The sequence below is a fragment of the Balaenoptera ricei genome, chromosome 2, assembly GCF_028023285.1.
Source record: "Balaenoptera ricei isolate mBalRic1 chromosome 2, mBalRic1.hap2, whole genome shotgun sequence".
NCBI classification, from domain to species: domain Eukaryota; kingdom Metazoa; phylum Chordata; class Mammalia; order Artiodactyla; family Balaenopteridae; genus Balaenoptera; species Balaenoptera ricei.
In genome coordinates, this window is record NC_082640.1 from 59,053,708 (window position 1) to 59,078,980 (window position 25,273).

Here is a 25,273-nt window from a genome sequence, read left to right on the forward strand (position 1 = left end):
CCTGGCAGAAGCGGGTGCCATACGTGACCTTCAGCCCTTGAAACTCTGAGCAAGGCAAGCGAAAGGAAACCTCTGAGACAACTGGGGCAGTTATTTCCAAATGCTCCCTACCAAATTCAGTCTTTTACAAATGAGTTTTTCCCCTACTCTGTTTGAAGTTTTCAAGGAATTTCTGATCCCTCAATCACAACAGCTCCAAGCACAGGCCAGGGGTGGTCAAGAAAGGCACTGACTCTTGTGTTGTCCCAGGACAGAGACCATGGCCCCTCCCCAGAGATGTGTCCAGAGACATGCCCCAATCTCCAAACTAGAAACCACCATGGCGGTACACAAGTTCCCCTGAAAATACAGAAGAACTGAAAATGTTCCAGCAGTCCCTTTAATCGCTGACACCTACGGAGCACCTGCTATGGGTTACAGGTGCCCTGTGCTAGGCGCGTGAGGTCCTCGATCCCATTCAAACCTCACAACTCTTCAGCAGCCACTCTCGTCATCTCCATTTCCTAGGTGAAGAGCTGAGCCACAGGGAGGCTGCGCAACTACTAAGTGTCGGGCTGGGAGCCAGGCCTGCTGCGCTCTTGGCCCAGGTGCTTGGCCCCCGACGCCCACCTGAGCTCTGATACGCATCACACCTTCTCAGTCTCAGCAAGACCACACGTCATGACAAGCGTTCAAGACAGGCTCTGTCAAACCCCAAAGGAGGTCCACAGACTTCCTTTTCTGACCAGAATCACGATGTTCTCCTTTCTCCTGGCGTCTTGAAGTTCTCATATTTGGAAACAATGAACAAACACGTTACTTAAAGGCAGGCTGATTGAAGGAAGGTGAGCTAGAGGGCACCTAAAGAATACACTGGGCCATGATGGACAGAGACTGAGCAGCACAAGGTGGGTCGGGGGAGCGGGACACCACAGTCTGCCATCTGTGTCTTTGAGTCCAACTGTGCATTACAGTCTAAGGAAGTCCTGATAATGTATCTCAAGGATTCTTTCTCTAAAAAGGGAACCCTCTTGCACTGTTGGTGGGAATGTAAATTGATACAGCCACTATGGAGAACAGTATGGAAGTTCCTTAAAAAACTAAAAATAGAATTACCATATGACCCAGGAATCCCACTACTGGGCATATACCCAGAGAAGACCATAATTCAAAGAGTCATGTACCAAAATGTTCATTGCAGTTCCATTTACAATAGCCAGGACACGGAAGCAACCTAAATGCCCATCGACAGACGAATGGATAAAGAAGATGTGGTACACATATACAATGGAATATTACTCAGCCATAAAAAGGAACGAAACTGGGTCATTTGTAGAGACGTGGATGGATCTAGAGACTGTCATACAGAGTAAAGTAAGTCAGAAAGAGAAAAACAAATATCGTATATTAACGCATGTATGTGGCACCTAGAAAAATGGTACAGATGAACCGGTTTGCAGGGCAGAAATTGAGACACAGATGTAGAGAACAAATGTATGGACACCAAGGGGGGGAAAGCGGCGGGGAGGTGGGGCTGGTGGTGTGATGAATTGGGTGATTGGGATTGACATGTATACATTGATGTGTATAAAATGGATGACTAATAAGAACCTGCTGTATAAAAAACTAAATATAATAAAATTTAAAAATAAAAAAAAAGGATTCTTTCTCTAGAATGATGATCACAGCAAGCTAAGACTCTATGAGGTGCCAGGTGCCCCGTGAGGACTTTACATGGAATACCTCTTTTAACCCTTACAAGACCCTATGAGGTGAGTGCCATTTCACAGATGAACACTGAGGCAGAGAGGTGAACCAGCCTGCCCAAGGTCAGAGGTCATGAGTGGCAAAGCTGGGTTTGAACCCAGCCAGGTCTGACTCCAGAGCCATGGGACACATGCTCAGTCTAAACCACCACCCCATACTGGGACACATCCCCTTCCTCATTGGTGTTTATTACAGTTGTGATTCTGCTTTTTTGTTTTTGTGCTTTATAAACTAAACTCTGAGCTCCAGGAGGACAGAGACTGTATACTTTGTGCAGAGTACAAAGCCCAGCACATGGCTGACTGACTGACTGAATGAATGAATGAATGAAAGAGTCCCAAGAAGGAAAAGCTGTATGCATGAAGATATTCATGAAATAACAAATCACAGGAAAGAAGACAGAGGCTGATTAAGTAAATGATGACAGAGTCAAAAGATGGACAATCTGGAATCATTAATGATAGCAATACAGAAAGTGCCTGGGTTCTAAGGCTGAATGAAACAAAAGTCTATCTACTCCAGGAAATGCAAGAATTATGTAAACATGGAACAGGCCTGGAAGGAAGTATGGGAAAAATATTTAAATCATTAGGGTGGTAAAATCCTAAGACCAATATGTGCTCCTGCCTCAAAATACTACAGGAACAGAAAGTGACCACATATGAGACCAAAAAAGAAATGTTAGCATATTCTAAAAAGCAGAAATCTTTACAGGCACATACATTGACTATAAAGCAAGACAGTGAATAGTAACAGTAACAACAACAAAAAAGATACCTTCCCCCCACCAAAACACACACAAAATCTTTTTTTCCCCACCTAGACATTTTAAATTTGGGGTCAAACGAAGAAATCAATATGGAAACCATGTGGTATCTAAAAGTGAAGGACAATGAGATTCTTCACTCCAATTCTCCCAGTGCCACCACAGAGGGGGCACGAATGTGACTGTCTTCTGCATGGCACAGGGGATGCCCTGGCAATATCCGGCCCAGGCAGAGCAATGTCAGAAAACATGAGGTCACCAAGCCGGGCAGGACTCACTCAGAACACACAGGCCACAGGGGAGTCCCTTAACAACCTTTCTGCCTCTCCATAAGCTATGTCACCACTTAACCTCACTGTTGTGGAATTTTGGAGCCACAGACTTTATAAATTAAGCTGAGAAATGTTGGAGAAAAAGAAAAATGTCACCCGCTACCCCGCAAAAAGCAAAGGTCGAGAAGTCTAGCTGTGATCAGCTCCGTCAGTCGTCTCCAAAAGGAGCTGTGTGGAGCCACAACAACAAAGCCACACACTCCCCACCACACCCTGGCTCGGGTCCCCGGGAAAACATGCTCCCCACGCGTCCCCCACTGCCGAGCGCTGGGACCTGGAAACCGAACGCCCTGGTGTCATTCTCCAAACACTACGAAGACAGATGTGCTTGCAAAATATAAAATTCACTTGACCTTAAATAAGTGGTCTTAAAACGTGTATCACTGATGGGATGTATATTTAGGGTCAGTACACTCTAGATTGCATACATAAACAAAACCAAATTTTACTGGCAACACTAACCAAGACCTTTTTTTTTTAAACACGGCTATTTTTGTAGTAGATATAATTATAAAGTAATGAGATTGAGGGTTTTGGTGGTGTTTTTGCCCTTTTGGTTTTTCTCACCAATAAATCCTTCTGGCCTCATATATCTACTGAGTGCCATCACTGAGAAGTTGTCACCATGGGAGACCACATACCTATTCCGACAAAGTCACCATTATTCCAGTGTTTTAATTTCCATTTTGGAATTATCTTTAAGGCCCAGGCATGTCCATCAGTCATCCAATCTATTGACACTGCATGACAGGTACTACTAGTCAGGAAGCAGGCTCAGTAACAACCTCAAAAGTGGCAAACCTTTGCGCTTCAAGGATAAACTGCATTTGGAGGGCAAAACATCCTGAGTGCCACATTATTTGCAAAAAGTGGGTAGCCAGGTGAGGAAGACTTTGCGGCCAGGTGGGACCGAGAGCTGCAGAACTGTGTGGGGTCAGCTGGGGTCTGGGCTACACCCAATGCCTCATGTCCTAGGAGACACTTCTCCACCTGAAACTTCTCCAAATCGAGAACTGGTGGCAGCAAAACTTTTCGGACCCTCGCTGTGGCCTGACTGACAGTGGCCCAAGGCCATTCAGCTCTCCCCTCGGGACCAGCACGCTTCTCCGTGGGCACAGAGTCCGACTGCCCATGCCTCCCACTAACGCTCTTCCTACCTCATCAGCTGGCCACCACCCCAGGTATGACGGGGAGAGTCACCTCCATTCAGGAACCAGCCTCCCATCCCCAGGGCCAGCCAGAAAGGGACACTGGGAAGAGAGCTCTGCCCTCCCTTCTGAGTGTCAGGACCCTCCTGCCTTAGGCATGGGGGGCACGGACTCTGAGCAGGCCCCCTTCCCCGGTGTGCTTGGGAGCCAGGGTCTGCTTTCCCGCCCGACCCCACACTAGCTGTTGGGAACAGTGTTCCCTCACCTGGCCTCCATTATGTCCTGGGGCGGGCTATGCAAATGATGGTGTGTGCATCCATGCACAGAGGGGGCAAGAAACAGCCTCTGCAGGTTACATGGAGTAATAAAGTCCTAAGGGTGTATAAAAAAGAGAAGTCGCAGCTGCCTGAAAGCAAGGGAGGGGAAAGATCTGAAACTGTTCTGAGCTATGGCGACATCGACGGGCTGAGACTTTCATTTTCCAAGGAAGCTTCTTAGAAACCTAGTAATTATCTGACTGGAAGTCCTGTGGCGCATGTTTTATAAAAAAAAGGCACAGCTGCTCTGCTGTCACACCAAATTAGCTCACTGAGGCTAGCAGCTCTAGAGTGACATCAACAGACAGGCTGTTAGCGGATTTTGGATTTCTTGTCCCAATAACAGGGGCCCACGCCCTGCTCTTACTTTCAGTCGGTCCAGTTCCAGCTGGTCCCTGGCTGTGGGGAGGGCCACAGGAGAGCTGGGCATGGAGGTGGGAGAGGATACGCTGCCCTCGCACTCGCTGAGCTGCCGGGAGAGCTTCATGATGACCTCGTCCTTGGCCTGGATGGTCTCCATCAGCATCCCCAGCTGCTCGCTGAGCTCGCCCACTTTGTTCTTCAGTGTCCTTACTTCCTGCTGAAGACTCTCCTTCTCCTGGCTGAACCTCTCCAGCTGGCTGGTGAGGCCCAGAATCTGGTCATCCTTCTGGTGCAGAAGCCCCAGTGTGTCCTGCGGGACCCCCTCGCAGAGGCGGCTGCTCGTGAAGTACTTGTCGTACTGGGAGGACCTCACCGTCTGCTGCAGAAGCCGCACGAGCTCCTAGGAGCCAGGGGAGGATGGAGTGGGGAGCAGAGACGGGAGAAAAAGCAGAAATCATGGCAACTCTGCATGGAGCAACCATTGGTATTTGAGTAAATGCAGAAACTTTACTGGAAATATTTTAATACCCAACTTCCTCATGAAGGATCTCAAAAATAGAGAAGGAAAAATATTTATTCCATAAAGACTGTCTGTAGAGAACAATAACAGGAAACAGGAAATAGTGGACAGGCAGACTGCAATTAGCAATGGCTCCCAGTAAAGGTTCATCCGTATTAAAAAATCTGAGGTCTAAATTCACTGACCTGCTGAGGAATTAAGTATAATTAGGTGTGATCAGCTCAAAAGGAAGCTGCTGTTTAACAGGATGTGGAAACTCTTTTAACAACTGTTCATGGGCCTTGGGCTGAAGCTATGCTCAGAGAGATTTGACCTCAGGGCAGGCATGGGCAAGGTGCAGACAACACCCTCCCCGACCCACCCTGAGGGGTCTTCACTCTCGTCGGAATTTCAAATGTCCAAGCAGAGCAGCAGTGCCTAGGTCAGTAGCCATGGCAACATACAACTCTTAGGGGAAAAGCACCTTCTGGGAAATAATGGAGTCAGAGAGACATGAAAGCCGGGTTTTGCTCCTCTGGTCCCTGGCCTGCTGACATGAGATGAGATAGAAATGTGAGGAAGAAGAATTACCTTCTGACTGGATAAGTCTTTCCTTAACCTTTCCAGCTCTTCCTGCTGGTTCTGGACCTGCAGCTGCATCTCGGAGGCCAGCTTGCTGGTGCTACCACTGCCCGATGGCCCCTCAGCTGAAGGGTCACCACTACTGTGGCGATTTTTATACGATCCAATCATGTCTTTCAAAGGGCGTTTTCCTTTGTAGGGAATACGTCCAAAATCAAAGGGAAATCCTGAGCCAGTTACTCCTACATAAAAACAAAACTTGTTTAAGTTCAGGTCAAATTTTCCTTTTGGAAATTCCAGTAAAATACATTAACATTCCATCTATCATCCTCTAAGGAGTTCTGCATGCGTCACTCTCTGCTCCTACCTCATTCTTGATAATAACCAAGCTTAAAACCAAAGATGATCTTTCATGTGATCACTTTTAAAGAAAGCTTTCTCTATTTGATTGCTCAATTTTTGCATTAAGACAGACGAAAAAAAGTCAGACTATACATTAGTACTAAGGAGGAATTTATGACAAAACTGTACTCAACTCTCTCAAGATTCTTTTGTAATGTTAAGTTTATTTTCCAAAAGATCAGTTCTAAGCCTATGTGTTCACATCACCATTTTCCTATGTCAGGTACTTTGAGGACCAAAGAGAACAGAGACACAGACCAGGGAAGAACGTGGTTGCTCCAGGTTCCTACAGCATCCTGAACACAAGGTGTCCCTTCCCCCAGGCACCTTAGTAAGGACAGGGCCTGCATCTAAAGAGTTAGAGGGTAGGACTTAGAGATACACTAGGGATCCCTGGCTGCTTATTTTTAGCTAATCTGTCCTTACTAAAAAAACAAAGCAAAAAAACCCCGAGTTTATGTTTTCTTAATTGTAAACACATTTTATTCTCTTCCTTTAAAACGAGTATTTAAAAATATTGAGGGATCCAAATAAATTTTAGTATAAATGGACTCAAATATATATTAAAAATATAAAGAGGAGAGTACATACTATATAGGTTCCATTTATATAACTTTAGAAAACAGGCAAAACAAGTCTATGATGTAAGGAGTCAGGACAGTGGTTTCGGGGGCGGGGGTGGGAGGTGAGGCAGTGACTGGAAGGGGTTTGGGGAGAGAGGCTGTGACCCCTGGTACTGTCCTGTTTCTTCAAGTAAGTGCTGGCTCCATGGATATGCTCACTTTGTGAAAATCCATTGAGCTATACATTCCTGACTGGGGGACTTTTCTGTGTGTATGCAGATTAGCTTACTTCCCATGAATGACACGGACAAGAAGCTGGCAGGCTGATTCTTGGAGCCGTTACAGGAAATATCCAGGAATCAGCAAGATAAAAATCCAGAGACATCCTTGTCCCTCCGTGTCTTCCACACAGGCTCCCTCTCAAAGGGATCAGGGGCTGGGCAGAGGCTGAGAAGGCTGCTCCCAGACAAGAAGCTGCTCTGCAGGGGTGCTGGGAGTTTCTTGCCCCACCCGAGTCACTAAGCCTTACTGATTCTTCCTTCCCAATCTTGCTACCATTCACCCTTCCATTTCATTCCTAGAGTCTCTATGGGGAAGTCAGAGCCAACAATGTTTACCTTCAACAATCCAAATCCCCAACACAAATCCCTGTTCCTCAGAAGGCCTTCCCAGTTGACAATGAGCCCCTCTCCTGGGTGCCCCGCTGGCTGTGCCACGTGCTGGGTCATGAGGCACGTGACTCACATCTTCACCACGTCACACTGGACCTTAGGGTTCCATGCTACCATCCTGGGGATCACAAGTAAACTCCCCACCAAAGCAAGTCATGTGGTCCTTTCCCAGGGGACAGAAAAAAACATTACCTTCAGTAAATATGTGCTCTCAGTAAAGATTTCCTAAAATCCTGCCTCCTAATCCTGCCAGCTCATGCCAGAATGAAGCATAAGGCAGAATTTCAAAATTATTTATTGTTATTTTACATTTAAAACATCAATATTCCCTCAATGGATCAATGGATGCAGGATCATGAAGGGCTGCTTAACGCATTAGGCAAAATGCCAATGGAGAGATGTATGAACGGGTCAGGCTGACACCCTAAATCCTGATTGACCTTAACATCACAAAAAGAGGGAAAAGCAGATATGATGTGGTTCCAGATGTGATGCAACAAGAAATACACAGCATCCCTAGCCCCCACCCCACCCCAAAATATTCTTGTCATAATTAAAAGTCAACCCTGAATCTGGGCAGGCCTCTGCTCTAGTGACAAGTGTACAGGAAATACAGGGATGGAGGAGTATATTCTGTGACCCCGCAAAAATATAATTAACGAAATCCAGAATGTGGGCAATTCCTCGGCATGAAGACCCTGTTTCTTCAACAGGCGTGGCAAGGGAAACGGAAGACAAAAAAAACCAGAGAGCTGTTCAGACTGAAAGAGACCCAAGAAGACACACAACTAAACATACTTGGGGGCCTGTTAGCCCCTCATTTGCTCATGCCAACTGCAAGCAGACATTTATGGAACAACCGGGGAAGTAGACAAGAAGGATTTACTGTAAGTGTTTAGGTATAACAATGAAGCTGTGGTTCTTTTAAAGAGTCATCTCTTGGAGATACATACTAAAATGTTTACAGATGCAAAGGATTAATATCTAGAACTTCCTTTAAAATAACCCAGCTGGTGGTGGGTGCCAGGAGGGGCAGGAGCTCAGAGGAGATACAGAGGAAAAAAGAGAGGCCATAAGTTCAAAACTGTGGAATGTGACACTACAGCTGCTACTTTTGTGTGCATTAACAAATTCCTATAAATAAAAAGTTTTAGTTTTTTTTAAATCAGTATTTCTGTAAAGAGCACCATGACTTCCAGATCTCCTATCTCCTGAAAAAGTTTCAGAACCGCAGGGCTGGACAGTTATTTATTTCTTGCAACATCTCATTTTCAAGCCTTTATGTTTTATTTCCCACAAAGAGAACACAACTCCCGCTGGGTCTCATGCTCCCAGTGATACCTGCTACCAAAGGGTCTCCCACATCACCAGTGGTTAACAGATGGTAGCGGAGAGAATGAAAGACAGCAGGAACCGCACCCATACCTTTGTTTCCTTCAGGGATCTGCTTCTTCCTTTCTTCCTGTGCCGTGGACTCCTCCAGGTCCTTTGGGCTTGGATCTAAGAGCTCCCACTCTTCACTGGTGTAAAACACACTCCTGCGACTGTCGTTATGCCCTCTCCCAGGGCGAAAAGAAGACATTGAATTTCTATTGGGAAAAATGAAATGTTTTATTTTTTTTAAAAATGGTCACATACATACGCTTGGCAAAAACTAAAATCTGACAATAGCAAATGTTGGTGAGGATATGGAGAAATGAGAACTCTCATACACTGCTGGTGGGAGTATAAACTGGAACTATTACCATGGAGAACAATTCAGCAACATACAGATAAGTTGAAGAAGTTTTTGCCCTAAGACCCAGAGACCCAGCATTTCTTAGATTCTTCAACACGTGCACAAGGAGACACAAACAAGAACATCCACTGCAGCACTATTCATATTGGCAAAAAACCCCAACAACCTAAACATCTATTGACAAGAGAACAGATAAATAAACTGTAGCATATTCATACGATCAAAGACTATACATCACTTAAAGTGAATTCATTCATTCAACAAATATTAAGTGCCTACAATGTGCCAGGCACTGTTCTAAGTGTTTGGCATATGCTAGTGAACAAATATTCCTGTCCTTGTGGAATGTACATTCTATCTAAAGCTACATGGATCATATGGACAAATATTTTTTAAATGCTGAATAAGAAAAGAAAGAAAATTGAAGAATGACATGTACAACACGATATTTTTTTAAATCTTCAAGATAATACTATTAATAGATATCATTTATAGATACACACATATGTAGTAAAGCTTAAAAATCCACACAAGAATGATAATTATCAAATACAGAACACTGGTTACTCCTGTGAAGGGCAAGAAAAGAATGGGATCATGGAGACAAGAAAGGATTTGAACCATATCTGTAATGTTTTAAAAAGTGCAGCAGAAATATGACAAAATTATATAGTTTAGTAGTGGTTACCCAGGTAATCAATTTACTATACTTTACACTTGCCTGTGTGCTAAAATTATTTCATTAAAACTTTTAAAAACTGGGTTGGGATTTCTACTTCCAGTGAAGATGGACTAAGAGGGACTGGATTTACAGTCATCTGAAACAACTGAAAAACTGAACAAAATACAGGAAACAATGATTTTCAGATATTGGACATCAGGCTACACAGTGATCCCTGAGAGGTGGAAAACAAACGAGGTAAGCCCCACCCCTGCCCAAGCTTACTGCCTAGAGACTTTCCAGGCCACGGTGCAGGCCGTGGGAACCCAGGTGGAGCTCTCCCATGAATTGATAAGACAGAGCTGGGAATCCCAAGGCAGGTGGAGTTCACAGGGCACAGTACTGGAGAGAAAAGAGCTGTATGGAGAGCTGCAGAAACATCAGAGGGTTCCCAAGTCTCCAGATGAGTACTATCAGGCTTGTGTGTAAGAAAGCTATCCAAGAATGGGGAAAGAACCCCCTGAGAGGAGCAGAGGGAACCATCCCTGGGGCTCACACAGTAGTGTCTAGTCCCACCATCCAGAGTGGAAAACCTCACACGTCATGGAGTATGGTAGGCTGGTACTTGGGAAAAGGTTACTGACATTATCCCTAGACTAAAGTCCGCTCTCATACCACCTAAAAAAGCTTAAAAATGAACTTCAAACTGTTTCTGAGTAATTAAACTACATTCCAGAATAAAGCTTAAGAATATATGTACAGGAACAGGCACAAAAATCTAGCACCCAGAAAGGTAAAACTCATAATATCGGGCATGCAATAAAAAATTATCAGGCATGCAAAGAGGTAGGAAAATACAACTCATTCTAAGGAGAAAAATCACTAAACAGAAACAGACTCAGAAATGACAAATAATAAAATTAGTAGACAAGGATTTTAAAAGTTACTATAACTGTTTCCCCATGTTTGAGAAGCTAGAAGAAAGACTGAACATGTTAAATAGAGATACGGAAGATGTGAGAAAAAGATCCAAATCAAAACTTCTAGAGATAGAGGAAAACACAGGCAGAACATTCTTTGACATAAATCACAGCAATATATTTTTAGATCTGTCTCCTAGAGTAATGGAAACAAAAGCAAAAATAAACAAATGGAACCTAATTAAATGTAAAAGCTTTTACACAGCAAAGGAAACCAGAAACAAAATGAAAAGACAACTTACAGAATGGGAGAAAATATTTGCAAACGACACAACCAACAAGACATTAACTTCCAAAATATACAAACAGCTTACACAGCTCAATATTTAAAAACAAAAAACAAACAAAAAAAAAACCCCAACACAACCAAAAAAATGGGCAGAAGACCTAAATACGACATTTCTCCAAAGAAGACATACAGATGGCAAACAGGCACATGAAAAGATGCTCAACATTGCTAATTATTAGAGCAAGGCAAATCAAAACTACAATGAGGTATCACCTCACACCAGTCAGAATGGCCATCAACAAAAAGTCTACAAACAATAAATGCTGGAGAGGGTGTGGAGAAAAGTGAACCCTCTTGCACTGTTGATGGGAATGTAAATTGGTACAGGAACTATGGGGAACAGTATGCAGGTTCCTTCAAAGATTAAAAATAGAGTTACCATATGATCCAGCAATCCCCCTCCTGGGCATATATCCAGAAAAGACAAAAACTCTAATTTGAAAAGATACATGCACCTCAATGTCCACTGCAGCACTATTTACAATAGCCAAGACATGGAAGCAACCTAAATGCCTGTCAACAGATGAATGGTTAAAGAAGAGGTGGTACATATATACAATGGAATATTACTCAGCCATAAAAAAGAATGAAACACTGCCATTTGCAGCAACATGTTTGGACCTAGAGATTATCATACTAACTGAAGTAAGTCAGACAGAGAAAGACAAATATCATATGATATCATTTATATGTGGAATCGAAGAAACTGACATAAATGAACTTACCTGTGAAATAGAAACAGACTCACAGACATAGAAAGCAAACTTATGGTAAGCAAATTTATGGTTACAAAGGGGGAAGGGGATGGGGAGGGCTAAATTAGGAGTTTGGGATTAACATATACACACTACTATATATAAAATAAACAACGAGGACCTACTATATAGCACAGGGAACTATATTCAATATCTTGTAATAACCTATAATAGAAAAGAATCTGAAAAAGAATATATAACTGAATCACTCTGCTGTATACCTGAAACTAACATAACATTGTAAATCAACTATACTTCAATTAAAAATAACCTAGGGATAAAACTACAATGTCTATGATGAAAATACACTAGATGGGATTAATAGCAGATGAGATATTGCAGAAGGAAAGATTAGTGAACTTGATGACAGGGCAATAGAAACTATCCAAAATAAAACAGAGAGAAGAAAGATGAAGGAAGAATCAACGAGCCATGGGGCAATGTTAAGCATGTAATAATGTCAACTGATGTTCAACAAGGGTCCCAAGAAATTCAATGGGGAAAAGACAGTCTTTTCAAAAAGTGGTACTACAACTGGTTATCTGTATGGGAAAAAATGAACTTCAACCCTTACTTCACATAATACATAAAAATTAACTTAAAGTATATAAATGAGTAAGAATTAAAACCATTAAGCTTCTGGAAGAAAACAGGGAAGAAAATATTTGTGACATTGGGTTAAGCAAAGATTTCCAACACAGGACACAAAAAGCACAATCTGTAACAGATTAAAATGATAAAAGAACTTTATCAAGATTTAAAAGTTCTTCTTTGAAAAACATTTGCAAAACCTATATCTGACAAAAGGCTTGTATTCAGAAAATATAAAGAACTCTTACAACTCAATAATAAGAGAATAAACAATTCAATTTAAAGTGGGTGAAGGACTTGAATAGTCATTTCTCCAAAGATATACAGATGGCCAACAAGTACATGAAAAGATACTCAACGTTATTAATTATCAGGGAAATGCAACTTAAAACCAAAATGAACCACACCCACCACAATGGCTAAAGTTAAAAACACCAGCAATACCAAGTATCGGGAAGGATGTGGAGCAACTGCAACAGTCATGTACTGCTAATGGGAACACAGAATGGTGCAGCCACCTGGAGGACAGTAGGGCAGTATGTTATCAAGTTGAATATACACTTAACTAAACAGCTCAGCAATCCCAATCCCACATATTTACCCAAAAGAAATGAAAACATGTCTACATGTAGGACTTGGATGTGAATACTCAGAGCAAGCATTATTCATAACAGCCATGAACTGGATATCAACCAAAGGTCTGTCAACTAGTGAATGGAAAACCAAATTGTGATATATCCATACTTACTGCATACTATTCAGGAATAAAAAAGGAATGAGATATGAAAACACTCAACAAAATAAATAAGTCTCAAAAAGATGATGTTAAATGAAAGAAGACATACAAATACAATATGATTCCATATATATGAAATTCTTAAAAATTTCATGCAAAGGGGCATGAGGGAACTTCGTAGGGTGGTGGAAATGCTCTGTATCTTGATTATGGAGGTGTTTACATGACTATGTATAATCTCTAAACTCCATCAGCCTGTACACCTAACATAGATAAATTATACTTCAGTAAGGTTATTAAAATAAAGAAACAGGGACTTCCCTGGTGGTGCAGTGGATAAGACTCCGCGCTCCCAATGCAGGGAGCCCGGGTTCAATCCCTGGTCAGAGAACTAGATCCTGCATGCATGCCGCAACTAAGAGTTCGCATGCCACAACTAAGGAGCCCATGAGCCGCAACTAAGGAGCCCACGTGCTGCAACTAAGGAGCTGGTGAGCCAAAACTAAGGAGCCCACATGCTGCAACTAAGACCCAGCGCAACCAAATAAATAAGGAAATATTTAAAAATAAAGAAGAGGAAGAAATGTGCATCATTTGGAGTTTCCTGAGGTAGATTAAAGGTAGGGGATGAAAAGGTAGCTTCATCTCTAGTGTGAATCAGATGACATTCTCATGTAAAATAGTCATTTTCAGTGTTTTATGTTTTTGAAAGCATGATTTTTTTTGCTTTATTTGAATTTCATTAAAGTGTTTTAAGAATTTAGAAGAATGCAGAGAAATTACCGAAAACATTTATGTTCCCATCACTCTAATTGTTTTAACAAGGAGTCACCAGGAACCTGGCAATTATACCTGCTTATATGTTTACACCTGATAAAAGTTTTCTTATGGCTTATTTACTGGGACCAAGAGTGAACTGGCAAACAAACAATGTAGAGCTTGTTACATGTACTGTTTATTTCCTAAGTCTCTTCTAGTGCCTGGCAACTGTGCTACACATCTTCCCAGAGAACTGCATAGAGGAATGCTAGTAAAATCCCCACTATAACCCAATGAGCAATGTTGAAGTAAAGTCTGATTTTATAAAAATTACAGAATTGTGGAGAAAGCTATTTCAAAATAGTTGCTCAGGAAAAAAAGAAACTTTCACAAATGTTCCATATACTTTTGCTCATTTCTTTGATACAATTAGCTGAGTACACTGGACCCACTACACTCTAAAATTTCAGTTGCCCGGCTTATGGCCAGGGTCTCACAGCAGCCTTCACTCACATGTGGCATGTTACTACCATCACCATCAATTTGAGGAGTTAAATTCTCCTTGCCATTTGCCCGAGCCTTGAAACTGTGCTACTCAGCCCTGGTCCTTAAACGGTGGATACAGAAGGGAGGAATGAGAGAACAGGGAAGAACAGAACATGCCTGGGGAGAGAGAACAGCAACTTAAATGACTCAGAACTTCCACACGCCCTCCTTCTCCCCAACATGGTCTTGCCATCCCTGCCTTGTCACGAGGCCCACCTGCACAAATGCCATGCTCTCGCCTGTGGCTGAGGGACTGAGCCTCGGTTGGGGGAGGTACCACCTGCCAAGCCTTAGGTGATGAAGAAACCAGATCAGGCTCAAAGCAAAAACCTCTTTAAGCTGAAACACTATAGAGCCAATTCCTGCTTTAGATCTTAGTGGTAAAACCCAATTCTGTGACTGTGCAACATGGGGGTCAGTAAAGTATACGCTTCTCAAACCACTCGTCCTATCCGCTCTGGTCAGCAGAGGCCTCTGCACTGACCAGGTGTCCTGCCTGTGCACTAATTAGAATTCACTGCCAGTTTAAACGGGGTTCTGCTGGCTGATGCTCGAGGCCGTTCTCATACAGTGCTTGCCCTTTAAAGAACCCAATGTCATCTGACAATCCTTTGAGAGAACTTCTGTGCCCTTCCAGGCACCGTGCTAGGTGCCTGCTGTTTTGTTCAATAAACACTCAGCTACTCTGATCTGAAATGAAAAGCAGGAGACCACCAGGCAGCCAAATGTCACCTTGACAGCTGCAGTGTTCAGGCTGAACTTTTAAAAACAAACACCAGCAACAACATTGTAAATCCTATTTCATTGTAAATACTCCAATGACAATTTAAAAACAAACAAACAAACCAAATACCAGCAATCTATATAATTAATAAGAAAACCTGTGTCTAGGTTTACATATTTCAGTTCAATTTCTCTACATACAGTTTAAAACGTCCACCTAAAACAGTAATAATTTTTTCAACATTCATTTCAACTCTGATAATCAGCTAGAATTTTAGAAGTTGACAGAATGGCTGGAAAATGCCCCATCAAATCCTTCAAGAGCTCACAGCTCTACAAGCACCCTGCCCAGCCAAGTTTTGGCCTCTGCCACTACCTTGTACGTGTCAGGAAGACAGGGGCAGAGGGAGAGCAGGCTACCTCCAGGGCAGCCTGTCAGCTCCGCCCTCCTAACTACAAGCCCCGTCAAGAGAAACAAAAAGTGGGGGCAGGGGGGCTCTGATTGGCAATAGCTACCCTAATAAAGATGATGCAGTATCTCCTCTCGCACAAATCAATTCTTCAGATAGATTCTCACAAGGACATGGAGACATATGTACAAGGATACCAGGACAATGTTATTTGAAATGATTAAAAAAAAAAAAAAAAAAAAAGGAGAAATAACCAAAAGGGACTTGCAGATGTGATTATATTACGAGCTTGAGATGGGGAGATGATCCTGGATGATCTGAGAGGGCCCTAAATGTCATCACGAGTGTCCTTACAAGAGAGAGGCAGAGCAAGATATCACTATAAGAAGAGGAGCAAGTGACGTGACTGGGGAGGCAGATTAGAGTGAGGTGGCCACGGGCCGAGGAATGCTGGCAGCCACCAGGAGCTGGAAGAGGCCAGGGACGCGTTCCCACCTGGAGCCTCCAGAAGGAACCAGCCCAGCTGACACCTTCACTTTAGCCCAGTGAGACTGATTTGGACTTCCGGCCTCCAGAACTCTAAGAGAATGAATTTATGTTGTTTTAACCCACCAAGTTTATGGTAATTTGTTACAGCAGCCAGAGCAAATGAACACAACCACCCTCCAATAAGCTATTGCCCTTCGAACCATGGGCTTTGCAAGACTACTTTCTGTTACAGTCCGTATTTCAACAGGCATTCAAGTTTGGAGCATTACGTCTAAAGTTAAAATATATTTATTGTTGACATAATGGGAAAGAAGTGTCATCAGAAAGGACCTTTCCAGGGACTTCCCTGGTGGTCCAGTGGGTAAGACTCTGCACTCCCAATGCAGGGGGCTCGGGTTCAATCCCTGGTTGGGGAACTAGATCCCACATGCATGCCACGACTAAGAAGTCCTCATGCCGCAACTAAAGATCCCTCATGCCACAACGAAGATCCTGTGTGCCGCAACTAAGACCCGGGGCAGCCTTAATAAATAAATAAATATTTTTTTTAAAAAAAGAAAGAAATGCTCTTTCCAAAATATCCTATACATTTAATGTGGATAATGAGTCCACCTATTGTAAAGAACACACATCTAATAAAATGTGCACTGCCTCAAAAGAAAAAAAAAAAAAAAGAATCAAAGTAAAACTAATCTCATCATAGAATTTCCAGGCAGGTACAGCTCTACCGGCTTCCTGTTGCCCAAAGGACAGACACTACCCCATCCCTTCACCCTGGGCCTCCCGGCCTCTTCAGCAACTGTTTGATCATCACCTCCACCCAGCACCCTAAGCTCCCAGCACATGAATTTGTGAACTCATGAAACCCTGTTCTGACTTCCATACCTTTGCTTAGGTGAGTCTCTGTACTTACCTTTCCCTTTGGCAGGTCCCACCTCATACTTCAAATCCTAAGTTAAAACTCAGCCTCCATGGCACAGCCTGCCCTCCCCAACCTTCTCCCCGACCACCCCGCTCAGTGCACCCGGGGAGGCGTGACCTGCTGGGTTCAGCCCTCAACCGCACCCTACAGTGGTGCCTTATGACAGGACTCCTTACCTGCCTGTCTGTCTCCCCTGAGGACTGTAAATACCTCAATGCAGGGAGGGACTACCTCTTATCCAATGGAGCACCCAGGCCACAGAGGAGGGGGGAGGGGAAGATGCAAAGATGACTGGGGGGGAGGGGGGTGCCAGGCTACACAACCAGAGGCAGCCTTCCAAGCAGTGCTTCTCAAACTATGGGTGACAACCCATTAGCGGGCCAGGAGATAGAATTAAAGAGCCATGAAATCGATTTCAAGGGTCATGATGGGAATTTTTTTAATACATTGGAAGAGAAATTAATACTCAGCTTTACTAGATATAACAGTTAAAATTGTATGAAATTTCTGTTTCAGTTTTGTGTGCTTACAAACAGTATACATTTATGTATGAATGTATATTATTTGCTGTGGATTCCCAGTCAAGAAGGTGAACAACGCTTCATTAGAAGGAAACCCCTTCCCAGGAGGCCAAATAGAAAAGACAGCACCCACGGAACTGCAGCCCCTCGCAGGAGGGGGTGGACAGTGTCACCCGCACGTGTGCACAGGGTGAGGACAGACAAACCCCGAGCAGCGGGAACAGAGTGTTTCTGCCCTGGGAAGGGTACTGAGCCCTTCACTCATCATTCCTTCCTCAAGCAGGCTCCAGACACCCACCACATGCCAAGTACCATGTGAGGTGCCGGGGATACACCAGCCAGGACAGACAGGGTCCCTGCCCCCCCATGGAGCCCCCAGCCCCACCAGGGAGGTGGACCACAGACAAGAATGCAAAGAAACAGAATAATTCCAAGTGGTAGTAAGGGCTGTGAAGGAAAAGCACGGGGGTGGGCGGAACGAGGCTCCCCTGAAGGGTGACCGGGAGTCACCAGGAGGAGAGAGCCCTCCGAGCAAAAGGTCAGCCTGACCAGGGCCTGTAGGGAAGACAGTGCGTTTGAAGAACTGAAAGAGGCCAAGCAGGCCTGAGATAGGGGAGATGAGCCCACTGGCCCTCTAATGCCACGTTCAGCAGTGTAGCCTGCAGCCTAAGGCAATGAGACGCCTCACGGAAGGCTTGAACTAGTGGCAAGAACTGATTCGGGTCACTGAGAGTATAGGGCCCCTGCCATAGGTGGGCCCAGGACCGGCACAGTCCAGGGTGCAGGCAGCTTCCCCTTCCCAGCCCCCAACTCTAAATACAATGGCAGACGTGGGCCAACTACTCCCTCCCTCGGTGGCCCTGAACAAGGCACCAAAGTTCTCTGAGCCTGTTTCCCATGCTGACTAGGACGCCCACACATCCCAGCCAGGGTTATAAGCCAAAGCCATCGCTCCTCTCACCACTGCAGCAATTTTCACGGAGCGGTGTCACGCAACCGTGGCCCTTCTGATTCGTGGGCCCCCAGAAGTGCGCGGCCAGTGGAGGTGGAGAGGACTGCTGGGACAGAGCTGCTGAGCATGACCCTTGCTCCCCAAGGGGCTGTCGGAGAGGACTGGGCGCTAATGCAGCAAGGCGCAGAAAGCCCAGCCAACTCCCGCAATCACTGAAACTCTGCCAGCCAGGAAGCCGGTCACCTTCCTTCATGCTTCCCTCTCCAGGAGGCTTGGCTTTAAAACATCAGCGTGGGGCAGTAGCATGGTGACTAAATTCTGTCTTGGTATAGTCAGAGCTGTGCCTTACAAGGAAAACCACAAATAAATACCATGTTACAGTTACTGGGCATGAACGACTTCCCCAAATTCACCAACTATCTGCCTGCTCTGGTCTGGGCCGCACCCTCTGCTACAAACTGGGGATGAGCCACCAGGCATGGTCCTAGCCAGCCAAACCAGAACAGTCTCCTGAGAACGCCAGCCATGTACACAGATAAATATACCTGGCCTGAGGGGTCAAGAGGGAAGCAAAAGACAAAGGGTCAGAGCAGGTCAGCGGCTAGCATAAGACCTATCAGAGGCAAGCCAGAAGGATAAGCACACCTTCCCAGTCACCCCAGTCTTCACGCCCATCCTCCAGAAAGGCACCCTCTACTTTACTTATGGATAATAAAGATCCACTTCACTTACTGGCTCAACGGAGGCAGGGTAACAACAGTGGCAGCAATACCAACAGGACTGGATCGTGTGACCACTTTTTACTGAGCACTTACAATGAGTTAGACACTGAGCTAGGCAGTTCTTATTTATAACCTTAACACACCCACCCACTGGGGAAGGGCATTCACACACACACACACACACACACACACACGCCAATTTATACTAATGGAGAATATAAAGCTCAGAGAAGTTAAGTTACTGGCTCAACATCACACAGCTAATGAGTAGCAGGGCTGTGATTCCAAAACCCAGGCTGACTACGAACAGCACTAGCCACGGCGTGACCCCACTCCTGAGCAGAGGGAGAGCTGGACCCTGGGAGCTGCCGGCCACATGTCAGGCACGGCTGAGCACCTGGCCATGGACTCGCAGTCCAGGCCCACAGAACCACAGGGCAATGCTCACTGACATCACCCAACCTGCAGCACTGCTGCAGCCTAAGCACACCTCCCACGCCTACCCATCCTGTTCAAACTCTGCACGGGCTCCAGGGCACACACTCCCACTCCCACCCCCAAGCATGCACACTCACACATGGACCAGCCAGAACTGCACATGAGACCTTTCACCTGAATTCTTTTACCTGAAGTGATCTGGACTGTTAGTAGATTAATGAAAACGTTGGTTAAAGCGGGAAACCATTTAACAGTAACCTAAAACAGACACATGTACCTATAAAGGCACAAGTAAGTGTGCGCTGGTGTGCCAGCCTCCTGATGTAGGCCAGCCAAGGCTTCTTCTTGAGTCTGAGGCTACTGACCACAGTTCCCTGGTATCTTTTTTGGATAAATCACACCCATAAGACATCATCTAATTTTCCCAAATTTGTTTTGCTTCTTCTTAAAAAGTAGAATGGGGATTTACAGTTGTGAAACAATCTAAGTATAGAATCTTTATAGGTTTTGAACAATTTTTTTTCTCCTATCTTTCACAACTGTGCCACCCACATCCTGGCAATTTTTTAGTGACTCACCTTTATCAAATTTCCCCCAAGCATTCAACTTACTTTTCACAGAAAAAACGTTTCATTTTAATATGTTATGGGTTTACTAAGTATTTCACTGAATTATGTAATTACAAGAACAAGTAAAACTAGTTAGGAACAAAGCCAGCCGACTATTGGTAAGTTTGCAGGTGGCTGGTGGGAGCAGAGGCACAGGGTGCCCTGCAGTAGCCCATTAGTCTCGTGCGGGCATTGCGGACCACAGCTCTATAGAGGGAATTTAGAATGTCAGTTAAACAGGGGAGCTGGAGGAATGGAAGCTGGTTAAGAGAGTTTCAACTGTATTGATAAACACAACAAAAGCACAGCAGACAAGCATTCAATTATCCCTTAAGGGGCTTCCCTGGAGGCGCAGTGGTTAAGAATCCGCCTGCCAATGCAGGGGACACGGGTTTGAGCCCTGGTCTGGGAAGATCCCACGTGCTGCGGAGCAACTAAGCCCGTGTGCCACAACTACTGAGCCTGCGCTCTAGAACCCGTGAGCCACACTACTGAGCCTGTGAGCCACAACTACTGAGCCCACGCGCCTAGAGCCCGTGCTCTGCAACAAGAGAAGCCACTGCAATGAGAAGGCCGCTCGCCGCAACTAGAGTAGCCCGTGCGCAGCAACGAAGACCCAATGCAGCCAAAAATAAAATAAATAAATTAAAAAAAAAAACTTAAACAAAAAATTATCCCTTAAGCCACTTTAATTAAAACACCATTTTAAATTTATATAAAATACATGTAATTTTTGAGCCATGAATTTATAATATAGAAATATTGTTTTAATACTTCTATGATCATTAAAATCTCTCTACACACCTAAAGCATCTTATTTAAACCTTCGTTAAACACGCCATAAGTAAAAAAAAGAAAACAAAAACCATAAACACCTAAGATCCCTATGCCAATCAATAAACATCAGGGTTTCTACAGGAAGTGGCCCCCTGGACCTCCATGGAGAATGGTTTTGCCATGAGCTGTGTCTCCCCCAAAAATGGCAACAACTAGCCCTCATCTAGTACCTAGCGAGGGTCAGCTTAAGTTGTCATCATCATGTTGATCTCCTGAAGTATATGTGATTATTACCCCCATTTTACAAATGAAAGTTAAGTAATTTGCCTGAGTTATCCAGATCTGGGAATTGAACTCAGCTGTCTGGCTCTTAATCACTGGGCTACAGTGGGAAGGCACAGCTGACAGAAGATAACTCCAAGTGAACTTTAACCCTGAAAGTGAACAGTCAGTTGTTACAAGTAAAGGTGACACGTGCTCACTTTCCTAGGCTGGACACACTCCATAATCAGAAAGCCGCCTGTGTTACAGGTCTGTCTCCCCCCGTTTCCATTATCTAACTTTAAGGGCAGATGAGGCTAGTTAGGCATGAAAATCTGGCAAATCAACAGTTTCCCGAATATGTTCTTACAATGAGAGGTGGAAGGAACACCGGGCTCCAATCAAGGCACCCAAGGTGCCTTTCAGATCTGCCATACACCTGCTATGTGTCTTGAGCAAGTCACTTTACTGATAGGGACAGAGTAAAGGGACAAAGTAGGTGATTAAATAGTTATTTCCACTAAGGGAACATAAGTAAAGAAAAAAGTATGGGAGACCCCTGTAAGTTAATGATCACTCAAGAAAGCAGGCCTGCCTAGCAACAAAGCCAAGCAGGCTTGCTTAGCAACAAAACCATGAAACAGAAGCATGAGACATGTCCCAAAACAATAAAACAATGGTGGAATGATACTCACATCCTGCCCTGTGATGTCAGTAAGTTAATGACCCCTAGGATGTGCTCTGCACACATAAAAAGCAATAATTTGGGAAAAGTGACATTTCAAAGTGAAAGACCCTCATTATACTGAGACCTGAAATAATTTTTCCATAGCACCATGACAGTCCTGGATGGGCCATATAGGGTCAAAAACTCCCCCTCCCAACATGTCGGAGGAGTTAATGATGGAAGACTCAAAGAGTGAGGAAGAAGATGGTCTTTTCCCCCTCTCCCCTCTTTTCCTTTGATTATAAAACTGTAGCCCACTAAGTTCTTGGGGAGGCACCCTCTTGCCCACCCGCTTGTAAACCTTACAAGTGTCCTATTCTAATAAACCACTTCTTATCTATCACACTTTGCCTCTCACAGAATTCTTCCTGTGCTGAGACATAAAGAACCGGAGCTCCTCAGAGCCCCCCACCAAGACGCATTTCTGTGGTTTCATTACCTCTCTTAAGCCTCAGCTTCTTAACCTGTAAAAGAAAGGGAGAACCTCTTGGTGGCTTTCTAACATGTTTAGGAGCATAGAACCCTTTCTTTAAGGAGAAGTCCAACAGGTTGAAATCAATGAAAGCAGTGCTGCTCTAGCGGCAGGCACCCAGGGAGCCAGCCCCACCTTGCCTCCTCCCTCCCACCTTACCTTCGGTACCGGCTGGCAAAGGACTGAATCAGATGACATGGGGCACCCCGAGCAGAAGGGCACACCATGAGTGAAGGTCCTGGGTGAGGAGCAAGGTATGGAATGGCCGGAACACGGCAGCTCAGGGAGTGAGAATATGGGGAAACAGTGACCAGGGAACAAGCCACTTCTTGGATCCATAAGAGAAGGGAGGACACAGGGCAAACTGCTATCCCCAGTACTGGAAGGACAGGCCAATACAGGGAGTTGCAGCTTCCTAGAGCACAGAGTCACCTAAGGAACCAGTGCCGGGGTAGGAAAACTCACCGTAATTGATGACTTGCTGGAGGCTCAGTATAGACAACTGTGAGTTAAAAACTCCAGGGGGCCTGTCATAGGGGTCCCCACAATATTGTGAGAGTTACCTCCAGGAGCTCGACCAGGTTCCCACAGTGAATACCAGAGAAAAATTCCCTCTGGCTTCTGGCAGGGAGAGGGGAAAAGAAATAATTTTTAAATACTCCAGAGTACTCTGTTCTTAACAAGGCCTGCCTTCCAGGAAAACTATTAACCAGAGCCTAACCTGGGTATTATCAGAGCCTAACTGACCTGTGGGAAGGGGAATACTCAACTCCAGCCCATTCTAGCCATCCTGCCCCACCTAAGGGAGGAATAAAAACACAGAGAAACACTTGGGAAGTTCAAACTCCGGAGGCACAAGCTCACTAAAAGACTGAGCCCTCATCATAGGACTACACAACACTTCCTCACCTCCCACACCTCATCACCATATTACTAAAAGCCTATTTACAGCAGTTACCTTTTACCTAGAACATCATGTTCAGCTACCAACAAAAAATTACAAGGCATACCAAAAGGCAAAAACCTCCACAGTTTGAAGAGACAAGCGAGCATCAGAACCAGACATGGCAGGGATGTTGGAAGTATCAGGCGGGAAATTTAAAACAACTATGATTAATATGCTCAGGGCCCTGATGGACAAGGTAGACTGCATGCAAGAACAGATGGGCAGTGTAAGCAGAGATGGAAATTCTAAGAAAGAACCAAAAAGAAATGCTAGAGATAAAAAAAACACTGCAAAAAAAATGAAGGATGCCTTTGACAGGCTTATTAGTAGACTGGACACAGCTGAGTAAAGTATCTCTGAGCATACAGATATCTCAATAGAATCCTCCAAAACTAAAAGGCAAAGACAACAAAGACTGGAAAAAGAAAAAAAAGGAAAGAAAAAAGAACAGAATATCTGAGGACTATGGGACAACCACAAAAGGTGTAACATATGCATAAAGGGAATATCAGAAGTAGAAGAAAGAGAGGGGAAAAGAAGAAATATTTGAAACAATAATGATGGATTATTTCCCCAAATTAACCTCAGACACCAAACCACAGCTCCAGCAAGCTCAGAGAACACCAAACAGGATAAATGCCAAAAAGCCCATACCTTGGCATACCATTTTCAAATTACAGAAAATCAAAGATAAAAAATTCTGAAAGAACTACCTTACCTATAGAGGAACAAAGATAATTACATCTGACCTCTCCTCAGAAACCATGCAAATAATAGTAGACTGAAATACGTAAAGTGTTGAGAGAAAAAAAATTCCACCAACTTAGAATTCTGTAAACTGTGAAATTATCCTTCAAATGTAAAGGAGAATAAAAAAAATAAAGACTTTCTCAGACCAAAAAAAAAAAAAAAAAAATTGAAGGAATCTGTTGCTAGTAGATTTGCCTTGCAAGAAGTATTAAGTTCTTTAGAGAGAAGAAAAATAATATAGGTCAGAAACTCAGATCTAACATAAAGAAAGGAAGATTATTGAAGAAGGAATAAGTGAAAGTAAAATAAAAACTTTTATTTTTCTTATTCTAATTGATCTAATAGGTAACAGTTTGTTCAAAATAATAATACCAACAATGTACGCTTATGTATACATGTTATGTATGGTATACTGATGTACATTTTATATATGTGCAAGCTTATATTATGCATATATTATGTATGCTTATGTATACATATTATGTATATATGTGCTATGTATGCTTTATATATACGTGAAATGAATAACAGCAATGATATAAGGGTCTAGAGGAGGATATTAGGATTATTTTGTTGTTATAAGGTACTCACACAACCTGTGAAGTGGATAGCGTTATTTCAAAGTGGAGTTGGATAAGTTGTAAATGCATATTGGAAACTCTAGGGCAACCACTAAAAAAGTAAAAAAAAAAAGAAAAAAAAAGTATAACTGATATGCCAAGAAAGGAGAGAAAATGGAATCATATAAAATGCTCAATTAAAACCACAAAAGGCAGTTAAGAGAGTGGAAGACAAAAATAGCAATAAAGAACAAGGACAACAAATAGAAAACAGTAACAAATACAGTATATATTAATCCAACTATATCAATAATCACTTTGAATGTCAATGGTGTAAATGTACCAATTAAAAGACAGAAATTGTCAGAATGGATCAAAAATCAGCACACAACTATATGTTGTCTACAAGAAACCCACTTTTAAATAAAGACACAAATAGATTAAAGTAAATAGAGAAAAATATATTGTGCTAACACTAATCAAAAGAAAGCAGGAGAGCTATATTAAATTCACATAGAGTAGACTTCAAAGTAAGGGAAGTTATCAGGGAT

General features: G+C 43.6%; 1 protein-coding gene across 6 annotated transcripts in view; it reads right to left on the reverse strand.

Annotated features, from left to right (window-relative positions):
• The window catches only part of TBC1D2B (TBC1 domain family member 2B), an 87,519-nt gene that overhangs the window by 26,054 nt on the left and 36,192 nt on the right, over positions 1-25,273 (reverse strand). For all 6 annotated transcript variants that reach the window (XR_009500756.1, XR_009500757.1, XM_059912649.1 and 3 more), the window contains exons 4-6: positions 8,815-8,978; positions 5,763-5,995; positions 4,677-5,072 (exon numbers count right to left, since the gene is read on the reverse strand). Coding sequence is in view for 4 of the 6 variants with exons in the window: in XM_059912649.1 (XP_059768632.1) it covers positions 4,677-5,072; positions 5,763-5,995; positions 8,815-8,978 (793 nt within the window). In the remaining 2 variants the exon portion in view is untranslated. The remainder of the gene's footprint in view (positions 1-4,676; positions 5,073-5,762; positions 5,996-8,814; positions 8,979-25,273) is intronic.